The sequence below is a fragment of the Artibeus jamaicensis genome, unplaced genomic scaffold, assembly GCF_021234435.1.
Source record: "Artibeus jamaicensis isolate MK-2021 breed Jamaican fruit bat unplaced genomic scaffold, CSHL_Jam_final contig_327, whole genome shotgun sequence".
NCBI classification, from domain to species: Eukaryota; Metazoa; Chordata; class Mammalia; order Chiroptera; family Phyllostomidae; genus Artibeus; species Artibeus jamaicensis.
Genome location: NW_026521772.1, coordinates 3,544,652 through 3,561,299, shown reverse-complemented (window position 1 = coordinate 3,561,299; position 16,648 = coordinate 3,544,652). Strand labels below are relative to the sequence as shown.

General features: G+C 53.3%; 1 protein-coding gene across 2 annotated transcripts in view; it reads right to left on the bottom strand.

Moving 5' to 3' along the window:
- Positions 1-4,102: 4,102 nt before the first annotated feature.
- FAM20B (FAM20B glycosaminoglycan xylosylkinase) overlaps positions 4,103-16,648 on the bottom strand; it is a 31,658-nt gene continuing 19,112 nt past the window's right edge. For both annotated transcript variants that reach the window (XM_037145596.2, XM_037145595.2), the window contains exons 4-8: positions 13,844-13,953; positions 12,663-12,834; positions 12,273-12,464; positions 10,407-10,466; positions 4,103-7,852 (exon numbers count right to left, since the gene is read on the bottom strand). In XM_037145596.2, the coding sequence (XP_037001491.2) occupies positions 7,621-7,852; positions 10,407-10,466; positions 12,273-12,464; positions 12,663-12,834; positions 13,844-13,953 (766 nt within the window). In that variant the 3' untranslated portion in view covers positions 4,103-7,620. The remainder of the gene's footprint in view (positions 7,853-10,406; positions 10,467-12,272; positions 12,465-12,662; positions 12,835-13,843; positions 13,954-16,648) is intronic.

The window sequence follows — 16,648 nt, the reverse complement described above, 5'->3', positions numbered from 1 at the left end:
CCCGGGATTGGCGTTGCCACGGGAACACCAGCCTCACGTGACCCAGGGCGAGGCGACCGAAACCGGGCTGGGCCGGGCCCCGGAGGCCGTGCCTATTCTGGGCGGACGGCGGGTGCGAAGGTGAAGCCCTGAGGTCGGGCCGTGAAGGCCGCTGGCATCGCCCTGCTGTTAGTTCGGGCGGCCCCGTCTGAGGCACCGCTGTGGGCGGGCCGCGGGCAGCTGCCGGAGGCGGGCAGGAGGGGCACGGGCCGGAGTCCCACCCGGGGAACTGGAACCCGGCTGCTGCGCCGGCAGGTGCCCAGGCTGGGAGTCGGGACGAAGGCAACAGGAAGCTGTGGGCCCCGCCGGCTGGGGCCACGTGGGCTTTGGAAACTCTCAGTCACGGGAGAATCACACGGTCTGGAGTCGGTGTAACCCTGTCTCGTTAAAAAGAAGTGCCATGTCACTTCCGTGGCTGTGTTTGCGATGTGTAGGTGCTGGTGAGCACGAGTGCGAAGTGGGGAGAACCTCCAGCCAGCGGGCTGGGGAAGCCGAGACAAGAAACTGAACTGAACGAGACCAGACACTTGGAACAACCGACAACCAACCGGCGAATCGCAAGACCGATCTTCCCCACCGAGGACACTCGAGAGCAAACGGTTCACACTTCTCCTCCCTGACCAGAGAATACACGGCTTAACTCTCCCCGGTCTGGGACACAGAGGACAGAGACCCAGCGAATGTCATTTGTGCCAGCTAAACCCAAGGACAGATGAAGCCAGGAACAAGTAACAAAATCCCATTAGAGCTAGACAGACCCGAGGTAATAAAAGTAACAACACAGCAGGCTGAAGAATAACACCCCCCCTCCCCCAACGCACTGGTTCTGGCACATCGGCGTACTCCAGATGCCCCGGAAAACATGAATATTCTGCTGAAACCCTCCCCCGACATTCCCGCCTGCCGGGGAGACACAAAAACATCAGGACAAAGGACCCAGAGGGCGAGTGCTGTCCTGCTGGGGAGCAGCCTGAGCCGTTTCCTTTTCTGACTTCTACCCCTACTCCTTTCTTCACAAAGCATGTGTCTCCTAAACTCCAAGGCAGCTGGAGGCTGGTCCCGTGCTGACCCCGAACCGGTCCCCAGGCTCCCTTTTCTCTGACCTCCCAGTGAGTGAAGGCAGCCCACCCGGGCTCTCCTGTTACTGCTTCCATGCCAAGCCCCCCCCCCCGCCTTGTTCCGCTGTCGCTGCTTTAATACACACATGGAGTCATGTTGTGAGATCTTTCCCACTCAAAGCGGAGAACACCCACGCTGCAGTGGGCCCTGGGCAGCCCCTCTCTGAGCCAGGCGCCCCCACCCAGTGACAGCGCCACTGGCGGAGGACCGAGGGCCTCTCCTCCGGCTCCCTCCCGCTCAACTGGCACCCGCGGCCAGGTTTCAGCAGAGCTTAGTGCAGCCGCTGGCCAAAGAGCCACCTTGTCCTGGCAAGAGGCTGCTGTCCCTATACAGTGCATGGGACTCAGCTGTTGCCACAGGCTCTGTGGCTGAGGGTGGGCTCTCTGGACAGTACAGGGCACCCTAGCGCACGGCCACGGAGCGAACCGACTCGCCGCTCATGCCAGTCTCTGCTCTGCCCTCAGCAGCTCCCCAGACCTGCTGCTTTCCCAGCCTTGGAACCAGAGAAGCACCTTGGCTGAAGTACTGCTACCTCAGGGCAGTGTATGGCTCAGCCCCGCAGGGCAGGTCACACTCGAACCCAAACCTTCCAGAGAGCAGCGGTGGGCCCTGTGGACCGTGTTAAGTGAGGTCAAGCTCAGGAAACCGTCAGGGCACAGTTACCAAGGAAACCGAAACCTTTAACCCACACTGTGACTCAGCGACTCAGCACTGTTCTAGCAGGAAGCGCCATCTACCACGGGGCTAACTGAGCAGCCCGACCATTTTCTCTGTGGCCGTGGGGGTTAGTTACCTGCCCTGTGCCTCAGTTTCCCCACTTGTAAAATGGGGGTAATGTCAAAGTGTCACTTTGCGGGGATGGTGTAAGGGCTGGCGGCTACTTCAGTTACATGGAAACATTTTTTTACTGTGTGTGCCTTGCCCTGGGGGAGGCTCCAGATGGTGCACACAGGAAGCCTGAAGGGTTTTATTTACACGAGTGAGGCTTGGAGGTAAATTTGTGGCGAGAAAATTACTAGAATTAACACTAGCTTCTTTTAAAAATTCAAAATTTAAAACGGTGGAAATAACTCTCTCTTTCCTGTTGTAGAGCTCACTGCTAATTTCTGAGCTGTTCTGGATTAGTTCAGCATTTCATGGTGGACAGAGTAGGTCGCTGGAAAATTCTTGGACAAGCAACTTGATTTCAAGAAGACATTCCCGTTTCTGAAAACGGCAGAATTGACCATTCGTCTCAGCAGCGAGCCCCACACAGAAACAATGACTCCAGACATGAGCTGTAGACCGGCCTCTGGCCTCAGAAAACGGCCAACACTTCCTGGCCAGGGCTCCGGGGCTGCCGGCCAGCTCTCGGAGCCCATCGCTGGGATGCTGGGGACACCTGGAGGCGCTGGCGGGAACTACAGGCAGCTGACTCCTCAGCGAGCAGCACACCCAGAGCCTCAGCCTCAAAATCGGCTCGACTTGAACAGTCAGCTTTCTAAGAGAAAATGGGCACCCGACACCTCCACTGTCATCCGAGGGGGACTTACCTTTGCAGTAGACATTCTCCCCGCCCTGTGGAGGCACTCGGCAAATGCCGCCGGCCTCCAAATCAACCTCTGAGTAAAAGTCAAGTCTGTCTGTCTCCTAACAGACTTTGACATGCAAAAAGCAAACTCTGCAAACACAAAATGAGAGCTTCACAGCTTGTCCGCACGCCAGTGGTCCCTGTTTAGCATCTGTGCTGCAGGCCACCGAGGCATCACAGTGGCCTGAGACTGTCCTCTTAAAAGACAGGGCACACACCAACCAAAACCACAGTGAACCCCTGAAGGGACATCTCTGGTGACCTAGGAACTGACAACAGCGCACAGGCTGGGAGGCTCCGCGTCTCTGGAGCCCAGGCTTCTGCACACACCACACGTCAAACCTGGATGGAGCTCTTCCGCACTGTGGGCCCTCCTGCCTCTCCCCCGCACCCGCCTTCTCCCCTGCTCTTTCCTCCCTTGTAACCCCCACCTACGTACTTGCTGAGGCACTTGGGACTTCACACGCAGCTTTCTTCTGCTGGGACTAGAGGCTCTTTGAGGAAAGGGACAGTCATTGCCATCGCAGTGGCATCCATAGCTCACAGCACGATGCCCCGATGTCTACCGAAGAAAGATCAAATCTTTTACAAACCTTCACTGACTCCGGCCACTCCCTGGGGTTTATACTGTGACCCACCCACTGCACAAAGCCCGGCCCTGCTGAGCAGGGGGCTGAGACCATTCTGGTCTCTTACAAAATGAGCACTGCCAGAAAGGGTCTTCACAGGCAAATACACCGGGGAAAAGTAGCCCGTAGTGGAGTTACACCCTCCCTCCTCCCGGCTGCCTTTTGCAGCTGTCCTACGAGGCCCAAAATGTCTCCTGGAAAAGGGCCAGAGGAGACTCGTCTGAGGCTCTGCACCCCCCCACCCCTCCACCCCCTGTGTTCAAGTACAAAACTGGGTGCCAATGAAAACGCTGGGAATCCAGTAAAAAGTCTTTGTTCGGGACTCTGCTCCGTTGTCTTGTTGAGATCGACGAGGCTGGATTTCAACTTCGGAAGTTGACAATCTCACCGCCCTGAGAATTACACCCGGGACGCCTGGTCTCTCCTGTGCCTGCGCGGCGCTGCCCTGGCCAGCTCCCCAGGCTGCCTCGTTCTTTACCTCTACAGAAGCTGCGAGGACTGAGCGCACTAGTAAATATCTGGAAGGCACCCGAGTCACCCCGTGGGATGTTCTGACTGAGCTGCAACCTGCTGCGGGCCTTCGGAAGCCTGCTGTGGGGGCCAAAGGTCTGACCCACCAGCTCCTGTGAAAGTACAAGATGTGACCTTCTGTCCCCTAATAAAACAGAAAATCAGAGTAGATGACACAAACTGTCCCGAAAGGGAGGGTGGCGGTGGTGGGAGGACACGAGGAAAACACGATACCTCAATACTTAAAATCTTTATTCGTTTTTTCCCCAGAATTGGAACCCAGAGCACGTTGGAGACTTGGGTGCACGCCCATCTCCCTGGGTGACGTACAAGCATAATCTCTGTGCAACGGCTCGGAGAGGAGATCCCGGCAGACTGGAACAGACGGGGCAGGTCTGACGCTTCCCATTTCAGCAAATAAACTAGCTCCCCACTCTACTATTCCCAGTTCCCAACACCCGGTACCTGCAACCCCTTAGTTCCCTACAACCTGTGGCAGTAGTCCCCAGCCCGCAGCACTTCGACCCAGACTTGAGGAATCAGGGTGAGAACTGGCCTTCCCTGCATCAGACGGTGCGTGAAGTTGGGCCTCTCGGCTCGTCCGAGGGCAAGTGCCTGGCGGGGCAAGCTCCCCGGGGCTGCTCGGGGCTGCGGGCTTTGCTGACCAGATGGGCTCTGGGCCCTCGGGGTTGGGGTCCGGCTCAGAACCTGAGAGGAGGGCCTTTCACTGGCTTCGAGTTCTTCGGCAACGTAAATCAGTGTTTCCTGTGTCAAAATAAATACGTTTCTTCTTGCTAGAATACATCTATGACTATATACACACATACACCTTTACTCGCGTTTCCTGAAGCTCAGGCTCACAGGACGGCCTGCAGGAGAGAGCTCACCATCACTGAGGTTTGGTTTTCTCGTCAGACGTGAACATACCGAGACCACGGCGAGCGGGGCTGGAGGAGTGTGGCGGATGGGAAGGGGGGGCTGAAAGCCTTTTTTCTCTTCTCTTAAAGAGATAAGATGGATTTCTTTGGAGGAACGTGTTGCCATCAGGTAACAATGAAAAGCTGCCACGTATAGGATTCATCTTTCCCAAAATAATATGCAGTAGATGCACCCCAATTCTCTCACCTCCTCCTCCGTCCTCACTCGGCACGCTGACCCCGGTGCCGACGGGGGACTTGCCTTGTGACACATCACTGAACGACAGGGTCCCGTCTACTAGTTTGTTTTGCACAGATTGTTACTTATGTCCAAACCCACCATATAGACTCCTGTTAAAGAGCAGTTTTGGAATGAAACCTCTCCCCTCGCAGTTTCCCCTCTCAAACTCAGGCATAAACATATTTGAAAAGCAGGAAGACAAAAGGACTCTGACCCTCCTGGCTCCGTAACATTAAAATGTATCTGCGCCCACCTGCAGAGGCTGCTAAGCGCACCCTGCTTCGGGCCCAAAACCCTTCCACTGACCTGACTGTAATGGTGCGAGACTCTAATAAATCAACCGGAAGAAGAAGAGTTAGAGAACTTTTGGAAAGATATCTACCTGTTTTTTCCATCAAAACATAGTGTTTGTAAATTTCATGGCTTGATGTTTATGGCTGGTTTTCTTCCAGATTCACCGAAACATACTTTTCTTGCTTAATCTGATCCTGACTTTGAATATAAACTCATATTCTCAATGTCATTTGGAAAACCCTAACTTTAACCACTACAGATCGGAACTCCTTTGAAGAGCAAGAATTTTTAAACAGCAGGGAAAGAGAATGAAGTTACTCATTTTCGGCAATGTTTTGAAGGAGGAGGCCTCTTCAGACCAGCTCTCCCTCCTGCTCTTTCCCTCTGCGGACGTCCTGCCTTGGACATCAGCAACGAGGCGCCCAGGCTGAGACCGGCTCTGACCCCCTCCAGCGCGGCAAACTGAAACAGGCCCCGTGCCGGGAGAACGCTGACCGGTACCTGGTTCAGCCAACATCACCACGGGGAGAGCGAGCCGGCGGCACCCTCTCCAGGGAGCCCCGCCCCTGCTCTGCGGGGGATTCTGGGCACAGGCCTTACAGCGGGAACCGAGGCCTCCTTTTGCTGACCCTAGTTCAGTGCTTTGTGCTGATTTGTCTTCATAAATTCAAAACCTTTCCCGATGACTCAGCCCACACTCGTGTACATCTCAAAATGTACATACAAAGTACAAAAGTGTCCTAATCTCACGTTTTTTTTTGAAGTAGTCACAGGACGTGCAGTTACCACTCAATGCCAAACGGCCTTTCAAAGGGTGGCTGACCAGGCCTGGCCTGCCTCCGGGGCTGGCACCGCGTATTCAACCACGACACCCAACACGGGTCCCTGCCCGGCAGATGCACAGAACCGGAGCAGCGCCCGACACCACGAGGGACGAGGACACGTGCGGGGGGCCACGCCAGGCCTGCCGTCCCCGTGTCTGACTGCTTATGACCGCTTACTCGTCACAGCCTCTTTGCCGGAACCCAGAACTAAGCCTGAGTTTTTGCAACCTGAAATTTGAGAGCGCTAACAACAGACGAAAGAACATGGGTTCAAAACTCCAAACAAGCCGAGATGATGAACTAGGGTTTGACATAAATCAAAATCTTAAGGCTCTTCCTGGCACAACCCCCTCGTTTTAAGGCTCGGAAGGCTTCACTCCCTATTTCCAGCTGCCCACATGGCTCGAGCCCTAAGACAGGCCCGGACGCAGGGGGACACACACCACCGTCGGTCAGAGGGAGCCGGCTCTCTCCCCAGAAGGCACGGTCCGGACGGCCGCTCTCTGGGGAAGAGCAGCTTCGCAGGCCTTAGCAGCAGAGGTGGAAACCATCTCGGACGAGAAACCAGGACGGCCAAGATCACGGGCACGCTAACCCCCACTCAAGACATTGTCTGCTTCGTTAACTCGGAAGGGGTCTCTCTCCTCTAGGCAAAAGGGAAAAACTAAGTCTCCATAAGAGAATAATAGTGCTTGGGTTGTAACAATAAGTTCTCTGGAGACAACTTTTTGGTTAATTTAAACACAACTGTGAAAATGCAGACCTTGCTTAGGTAGGAGTCGCGTTAGCTTTTACACACCTTAAGGACCGGAACACAGGGGAACCTGCTGTCACTAACTCGGCCACCCCCTGGTGCCAGTCTGCCTTCTCTCGCCCCTCTCCCTGCCTCTATGCACCCTCAGAAGCACGACCACCTAATCGCTGAACAGCCCAAACAGGTTCTGCTCTCCCCGCTCCCTCTGTCCCAGATGCCACCCCCCCAGCCTGCTCCTCCGGCTCCACGCAGTGCCAGGCTCATTTGCTGCCGCTCCTGTGGACGCAGTGAAATTCCCAGTGTCACTAGTCCTGGTAAAAAAGGACTTGAGAGTCTGCAAAGTATTCTCGGGAAATCCACAGGTGCGGCGAAAGGACTCTAAGGATAACTCAAAATACACCCTCCAGAACCGATCCGGCATCGACCTGTGCCGACGTCACTCCTGCCTGTCCTCCGGCAGGAGAAGGTAAGCCTGACCAGCCGCGACCCGCTGCCAGAGTGGGCGAGTGCGGGGAGGTCCGGTGATTCCGCAGGGACGTTTCCGTGGCCTGAAGCTTACGGTCCTTCTTTAGCTTCTGTGACGGAAAACACCAAAGAAATGCAAGGCCACCCTGTTCCCTATCTCCAGGACCTGCTGCCGGCCACCTCCAATGCACCTTTGGAATTGATTGTGCTGTTTCTCTATCTTCGTGAAAAGAAGTGTCAGTTACTCTGCGTGGTGAGTTACAAGTGGGAGAGAGGCATCCTGTCCTCCACCAGCACGGTGTCCGTCCCAAACTGGTCAGTGCACTGCTTCACGGTGGCCAGGACGCTCAGGAGCCGCTGCTCCACGGCGTCCAGGTGAGGCTCGGAGAGCACGGGGGAGATGGGGTCGTGGGCCATGGCGGATTTTAAGGCAGACTTCAGTACGCCGTTCTTCAGGTAGTTCAGTCTGTTCCAGGTGGACACTCGAATGCTGGAAGAGAAAGTTTTGGGGCGCGTTACATAAAGCCTCTCACTATCGAATGGGTTTACAGCCCACTTGGCACATAGAAGAGAGACAGTTACATAGCCCTGGCTGGCACGGCTCAGTTGGTTGGGTGTCTTCCCTAAAAGCAAAAGGCTGCTGGTTCGATTCCCAGGCAGGGCACATGCCAGGGCTGTGGCCCTGGTCGCTGGTCGGGGCACATACGAGAGGAAGCTGATCCACGTCTCTCTCTCTCTCTCTCTCTCAGATCAGTGTTTCTCTCCCTCTCTTCTTCCCTACCGTCCCCTTCTCTCTAAATAAATAAAACCTTAAAAAGAAAGAATTATATAAAATACCTCAACTGAAAAACCATTATGAGTAAGTCACACGATCACTTTCTGGTACTTTTTCTAGGTAATCGATGAGAAGTAATACAAAGATTTACACCTGTTCATTCATAACAGGAAAAACGTGAACTGATCTGACTGGCCAACCACTGGGAGTTCACGGCTCATCCAGTCGCGGGAACACGGCGCAGACAGTAAAAGCAGCACGGACAGTGCAGTGGCGGCATGGGGACACGCCCAGGACAGGTACTGGGCGTGGGTGGACACCCGTGAGTGAAAACTGTCTCGCTCGAACTCTGTGGGGAAAGACGTGTGTACACACAAGTACGCGCGCGCACACACACACGCACACGCACACTCCGTCAGAAGTCACTACACTCCTGACAGAAACTGTCCTCACGTCTCAGTGGGGAACTTCCATTTCCTTCTGTTCGTGTTTCTGAATTTTAGAAAGGTTCTGCCCTTCACATTATGAGTGCTAGGTTTACTGTGGAGGACGCCTATTTTCCGTAATTATTTCGCCCACTGAACAGGCCCTTCTGTTCATCTCAGAAGAAAGCGCCCCCCTCCCTGGGGTGCTTCGGGAATTACGGGGTGAGCAGAAAAGCTGGGCTCTGCGAGCGGCAGCCTCTTCTGCAGCTGTGTAACGAGCGCAGATCGGTCTCTGGCTGAACTGGAGTGGGGGGTGGGGGCCAGCAAGCACACAGGCAGCGTGCTTCTGCTATTTTAACACATGCTTACAAAGGCCCCGAGCATCGGAGCCCCCCAGGTGCGGCGGCGGCATGGCTTGCTGTGACCTGCTTGCTCGGATTTCCTTTAAGCATCTCTCCAGCTATTTCTGGATGTTGCGCAGGGGCCGGCAATGCAAGGGTGAGGGCGTCAGGTGCTGTTGTGCCCCGGCCTCGGTCCCAGAATGGGCAGGCCCCTGGGGATCTCGGAGCCTTGGCCTGGCCTGGTGAAGACCGTCCCGAGGCCCCCCTGACGTGGAAACTGGAGCCCCAAAGGCCACCGGCCTATTCTGGAGCCCCCTCCCCTCTGCAGGCCCAGACACGGACTGCCTGCAGCCCAGGGGGTTTCCGCAGAGTCCCTGCTCTGTGTGCCCTGCCCGTCCCCCTCGGGCCGCGCCCTGCCTTCCAGGGGGCTGACCTACACCGTCTCCACTGAGGCCCCAACCCCAGCCTCAGGAAGGGGGTGCCCTTCCCAGTTCATCCCCAGCCCTAGTGTTCTGTGACGTCACCCCTGCATGACAGTTATGCTACTCTTTTCACTCAGACTGGTAACACCAAGTGTTAATCTAAAACATCTCCCTTCGAAGGCACGGTTTCTGACCGGATGTATCACTGCTTCCCAACATCCTTGAAGATAATTAAGGGCTGCCTGGGCAGACTTTCTGAAGAATATCTTTGTGATTGAAAGAGAAGAACAGGGAGAAGCAGACCGGTTGCCCGGACGGGCACCCCTGCACGGCCCCAGGGGCCGGAAGCCGACCGGGAGGAAGAGGCGCTCTGGACACCCGTCTGTGTGGACCCCGGCTGGTTCTCAGTGCCCATCTCAGTCTTACCAGCAATCACGACCAGAAGAGGAGCTCCTTAGGGCCCAATCTTTATCTTGTTTTCCTGATTTACCTTTTAATTTCTTTGTTCTCTAACACAGACTTAAAAAATTCAGTTACTAAATACCTGCGGGAAACATTACTTTTGGTTTACACAATTTCAAATTAAGATACGAAAACCACAGGACGTCTGGGGTGGCGAGCGAGAGGATGTGCAACCGAAAGGACTGTAAACACAGCACAGTGACCACAGATGCATCTGCGTTGCCAGGGGCATCCAACCCGCAGCTGCAGGTCGAAGGTGGCCCAACACAAAATCAGAAATTTACTGAAAACATGATGAGATTTTTTGTGGTCATGTGTCGTAATGTACTCAGCGTGTGGCCAAAAGGTTGGACACCCTGCTGACTAGGCTTTTGCCAGGCGGGGGTGGGAGTATTCTCTGCTACTAAACAGACACGGACATACATAAATGAACAGACTGAAAACTCCTATTCACACGAACTGGAGATGAGTGCTGAGCACTGGGTCGGGGCCTCTGCCCGAGAGGACCCGGGGAGGTTCTGGGTCCAAGAGCGTGAGAAGCGCTGCTTGGTGTCGGGGAGCTGTACGGCTGAGAGCCGACAGGTGAGCCCCGGGCCTGGTGCCCAGCACACGGACTTACATGCAGCATTGATAGAGCGGGGCCAGGATGCTCCTCTCGTCCAGGGCAGGGTTCCCAAAGCTGGAAACGAAACGAGACCTGAGTGGGTTAGGGGGAGGCACCAGTTCCCTTCTTAGAACCAAAGCAGAAGCAGACTCTGTAAGAAACCCAACTGGACCCCGAGTGACGTCCTGCCCCCGCGGCTCGATCACCTGAACTGAGCAGGCATGGTCGACTACACACCGGATTCCGAATGTCAGCACGGAACCACAAACACGCCCCTTTACAAGGACCCCCTTCTCCTGAAGACACAGCACAGTGCCGAAACAGGACCATGACAACACAGACCAGCGGGGCAACCTGAGGGCCTTGAAACCCGAGAAAACTTCAAGGGTGGGTGGAGAAACATGGGCTCTTCATATGAGGTTCCTGCCAATAAGCAGGTGGTCGTTACTTGTAAAAAGAAGTTACAGCCTTGGCCAGTGTGGCTCAGTGGGTTGAGTGTCGCTGCCCTGCAAACCGAAAGGTTGCAGGTTCGATTCCCAGGCAGGGCACGTGCCTGGGACTGTGTACAACAGTGGCTCCCACCTGCTTTGCTGGGAGAGGCGGACAGAGAGAGGCATCGTTTGCTGGCCTGTCACTTTCTGTGGCTGTCATCTCTGTCCGAGCACCAGGTACCTGGTGCTCAGTGTCGGTGGTGGCATCATTAGCAAATGCTGCCCGAGCATCCTTTGCCGAGGACCCACGTCCTGACTTCCTCTCAGGAACCAGTGTTCACCGTAGTGACCCGGACAATTCTGGTCTCCAAAGAAGCACCCAGCTCTGGGTGACTGAAAGCGTGGCGCTGAGGGGCACCATCAAGGACGCAGAGCGCAGACCCAAAGTGCAACGGGCTCTTCAAAGAGCTTGGACTTAAAAAATAAAGACGGTCTGCCTTGGTAGGTGTAGCTCAGTGGATTGAGCGCAGGCTGGGAACCAAAGGGCCCCCAGTTTGATTCCCGGTCAGGGCACATGCCTGGGTTGCAGGCCAGGTCCTCAGTAAGAGACACATGAAAGGCAACCACACATTGATGTTTCTCTCCCTCTCTTTCTCCTTCCCTTCCCCTCTCTAAAAGTAAATAAGTAAAACAAAAAAAGACATTCCACTTATTCAAAATTAATAAAATCATGTTTTTCAGGATGAAAGTAACTTGTCTTTATATACAATCACTAAGCAACCTCTCTTCCTCTTACAACAGCGAAGGGCTGGGCCCAGACTGCTGCTGAAAATCGCTAATCCGCCCTGGCTGGGTGGTCAGGTGGTTGGAGCACCGTCCTGGGCGCCAAAATGGCGCAGGTTCGATCCCTGATCAGGGTGCAGGCAGGAGGCAACTGTCCATGTTTCTCTCCCTGCCTCCCCTCTCTCTAAAATCAGTAAACATATCCTTGGGTGAGAATTGAAAAAAAAAACAGCCCATCAAAATATTAACCTTTTAAAATTGCATGAACCTTTGGATGAAATAAGTTTAACAGCAATCAGATCTCATGTTCTATTAAAAATGTATTTCTCAAGATTCTGAACATCACAGTTTTAAGAAAGAATGATGTGAGTAGCGGTAAACCAAAGGCCTTGTTTCTAGCCGTTGATGAACGGAATCACAGTCTTTAACTCCTGGGGAAAAAAACACGTCTCCATGTTTTCAAGTCCCCAGATCCCCAAGGGTGGATGGAGGAAGGGAGGCCTGAACAAGCTGGAAGATGGGGTGGCCACCCGCGAAGACCCCGAGCGGAGATGGGAAATGTGCCTTCTGCCCAGCGCATCCCGGCTCTTCCGGGACGGCCGAGAGAACGGCCTTGTTGTCCGCACAGACCCCCCCCCCCAGGGCCAGGGCGGTCCCGAGGGCCTACCTTTTGGCGTTGTCCAGGAGGATGAGCATACTGGCGCCTTCGTCGTCCTGGAAGCTCTCGTAGTGATGGCGGTCGGCGTTGCCGATCAGGTAATCGAAGACGGCGGTGTCCACGATGTCCAGGAGACGGGGGCCAGAGTCGTAGGGGGACGTCTTCTTCACAGCATCGCAGTAGCTCTCGTCGTACTCCCACCTGGAGGCAAGCGCATCCCTCACCGAGAGCCAACGCCGCCCGGCGCCGTCTACACGCAAGGAGGCCAGGCTCCCACCTGGCAGGCCTACCCGACCCTCCGCATCCTCTGTGGTCCTGGCCAGAACCCGGCCTGCATCCAGGGCCGGCGCCGGGCCAGGCGCAGGGGAGAACGACGCAGCAGCCCCCAGGAGCGGTTACCTGGCCAGCTTGCCCTCTCGGTACGTCCTGCCCCAAGGGTGTCGGTGCTTCTGCAGCGGCCACACGTCTGGAAGCCACAGCGTGACAGACCCCTCCATGGTGTCTCCGTCGGCACAAGCCGGCTCCGTTTCTCGGCAGTAGTAACACTTCCCGTAGAAGCAAGTATTGTTTCCTAACGGAGAGGAAGGGGCCAAATACACTTCAGAACAAAAGAGGAGGATTCCAAACTCTCCCCAATGAAGTAAGCGGATACGGTGAAAGCCAAGATCCTGAACTTACGTTTAAAACTGCACAGGAAATAAAAGCACACGGTGTAAGACAAATTCAAAAAGCAGAAAAGGACACATAGGAAAAAGTCCGTCTCCCTTTCTCTGTGCCCTTTCCACCTGCTCTCTCTCCAGGAGCCCACTGCTGCCCAAGCGTCTATCGAACCCACTTTGAGCACAAGTTCTTTGGAAAAGCACTGGCCCCTTGGGTTTTGTCAGAGCCCCGGGAGGAAGGAGATACGGCACGCCCAGGGTGGCAGGGGCGCAGACCCAGCGGGACACCCCAGACAAGGGGCAGATTCATGTCCCAGAGCGGACGGTGTGAGACTTCATCACACTACTCTGAATGGTGCACAATTGAAAACTGATGAACCATTTATTTCTGGAATGTTCCATTTAATATGTTTACCAAATTCCTTCCACTCTAGACTAGCTCTCAAATCTCCCCCCATCCCTGTTTCCCTCTGACTCCTCCCGCACATGAGTTCCCTCCAAGAGCCCCAGGCGCCCCCCTTCCCAGCTCATCCCTGACAAGCTGCCCCAGGTGGCTTTCTGAACTTTGAGCCTGACTTTTCCACGCCCAGACCCCTTCAGTTCCCCCCACCCCGCCCCAGTGCCCCAGGAGAAAGCCTCTACTGTGGGCCGGGGCACAAGCCCCCTCTGTGACGCTGCCCTGACCACCTGCCCCACTCAGCCCCACACTTGGCCCCACGCAGACCCTCACCTCACAGCAGGGGACTTCCAGTTTCCTGCCATCTGCCCTTACAAGGCCCACTGCCCCCAAGAACCTGAGAGCAAGCTGCCTATACTGCCTTCAGTTCTTCAGTTCCTGGAAGCCAGAGGTGGCTGCTCAATGACACCCCATTCAACTTCCTAACCACGCCCCCCTCCCAGCATCCTCTCCGGTCTTCTCACCTACGGTGAGGAAGGTGCTCAGGAGCTGCTCCGTGGCGACTGGCTTGACCTCTGTCCGCAGATTGACGAATCTGCCGACCACCAAGGGGGCTCGGCGGAAACCCAGAATCCTGGTTTGGGAGGTTGAAGAGGAGAAAGACAAATCTCTGGGGATATATTTTAAATAGCAGTCTCAAAAATCATGGTTAATGATGTTAACTGCGTAAAGGAATTGTTGACGGGTGGGTATTTTTTAGAGGTGCAGATATTCATAAGTTTAACATCCAGATGGATGTAGAATATACGTCAGCAAAAAGGATAAGGTGAACCTGGCAAGAGCTGAGTAACTACTTATTCCAAGGAGTGGGCACATGGGTTCATTTTATTCTATTCTCTACACTTTTGGTTGTTAGAAAGTCTTCATAACAAAATTTTAAATAAATTTCAACAAGGCATTAAGAAAACTGGGTCTGAATCCACCCACACTTGGGTTCGAAGCTTTGGGTAACACAGCAAGCACACTGGCAGAGGATGACACAGGTTAACGTCGAAGGACAGACCTGCAGGACAAATCAAATGCAGGTACATCTGAAGACACTTCTCTCTAATGCTCTAAAGGTATGACCTTATGGATGAGCACAATAATTTTTTAGAAATGGTATTTCCTGTCTAAAAAATACACATTCACCGAAGAAAAGGTGAAGGAGCAGGATTTGGAACACACAGAGAATTTATAATGAAGAAAATAAAGACCCCCCCATAACGTACCCTATCTTTCACTGGTCTTTATTATACCACGGTCTGGGTCTGACAAAACCTTTAAAAGTGGCTGTGTGGCGCAGTGGTTACCCAAGAGGAAGGGGTCGGGGGAGGAAGAAGAGGGTGGGGGGGTCAAGGGCATGGTGACGAAGGGGACCTGAGTCTGGGTGGTGAGCACACAGTGTAATACACAGAGTGTGAGGATGTGTTACAGAACTATACACTTGACGCGTATAGTCAGTCTTATCAACTAATGTCACCCCAACAAATTTAAACAAAAATTTTTTAAGGCTGTGCAATAAAAACCCACTGTTCAGGGCTGCTGACTGACTTTGTCCTAAACTCAATCTTGGAAAAGCCACAAAACAAGGAGATGGACGGTTCTGGCAAAATAACATAAAAACAGAGAGAAGCTCCTGAGGCCAGAGAAGGCAGTCACACCCTCATGAAATGGAGACATAACAACCCAGAGCGGAAGACTGTGAGGAAGGAGCCTTGGATGAGAAAAAAGTGGGGAAGAGTCTTTCCTCCCCGACGCCCCCTGCCAGGCCAAAGCCCAGCAGCCGGCTGGGCTGCACGGAGCCTTGTCCCGGCGGTGGCAGCGGATAAAGGGGCGGGGGCTCCGGCAAAAGAAGAGCTTCCACATTCTGAGGTAGAGAAGGACTTTTGAACACAAAACCTCCCAAAGCACAAGTGATACAGTGAAACATTATTATATTTAATCGGCTTCAAAATGGATGATTTCTGTACAAAGACAACTTCACTCCAAGTTAGGGAACAGGAGTTGTGCTGCGAAAAGATTAAGGAGAGACTAGTTTGGCCAGTAATTGGGGAAATGCAATAAAGTATCGAGACAGCACATCACGTGTTAGGGCAACAAAACCTGGCGTGAGACATGAAATATGGGACGCACGCAGGAAAGTGACCTGCACGCACTGCTGGTGTCTGTCGACAGGGGAAGAGGAAGGAAGGGGCAATGAAGAAAACCGGAAGGAAGTGAGGCCCTGGAAAGACTGATGCTCGTGTGCCAGCAAGTGGGGAGCAGGATTTATCACCGAACTCCTTCCCACGAGGTCTTACAGAGGCGTGAAAATTCACGGAATTATGAACAGACATTTGTTTCACCTTTCCCACAGCACTGGAGGGTTTTAAATTGCCACCAGTTTTTCCACTTCGGAAAATGCTATAGCTAAGACTGTGGTATATGTATCTTTGAATTTTTAATTATTTCTCTAGGGTCCTTCCTAGAAATATCATAAATGTTTGCATAACAAGGTATCACTCATTCAAAGGGTACGAATGTTAAGCTTTTTGACACATAAGGCCAGAGCTCTGATCGGAAAGACGGAACCAATTAACAGTGCCAGACGCAGCCTAGGAATCTCAATGGATTCCTGCCCGTGAGGTTTTATTTAAAAAAAAAGAAAAGTCTTTGCCCTTTTCGGCAGGAGGAAATAGTACCCCGGCGTTTCAACAGGACTTTATGTATTACTGGTGGGGACAAGCTCCCTCTCCACATTCACCAGCAATCGACAACTTCTGTTCCACCCACAGTGTCCTCAGACCACTTTCCACTCGAGTCTCAGCCCATGTAGAGATCTGAGTGAATATTTCTATATTACTGCCATGTGCTCGCATTACATTAGAGTCAAGTATTTTCTCCTGGCTCGTTTGAGTTTACGTTTTGTTTAATGTTTCTTGATGTGCGAGTGAATTTTTCTTATCTAGTTGAGTCTACTGAGCTTTTCCTTTGTGATTTTTTTTAGATTATTGCTTTTATGCTTAGAAAATCCTTCCCAATACAGAAAAAGACAAAATTCACCTTAGTTTTTTTCTAATTTCCTTACAGATTCATTTAAAAAATACTGTGAGCATTTCTTTAAAACTCTGTCCGTGTGCCCTCACGAAATAGCAGGTCAGAAACACAACTGGGGTGCCGGACAGTTCACGTGCAAGGTTCCTGACGAAAAACACGTACTTTCCTAGTTAACTTACATATACAGAATTCGCATGCATTTTTCTTTTGGCATTATTCTAGTTACCGAAGCTGTGCCTCTCTTATATGAA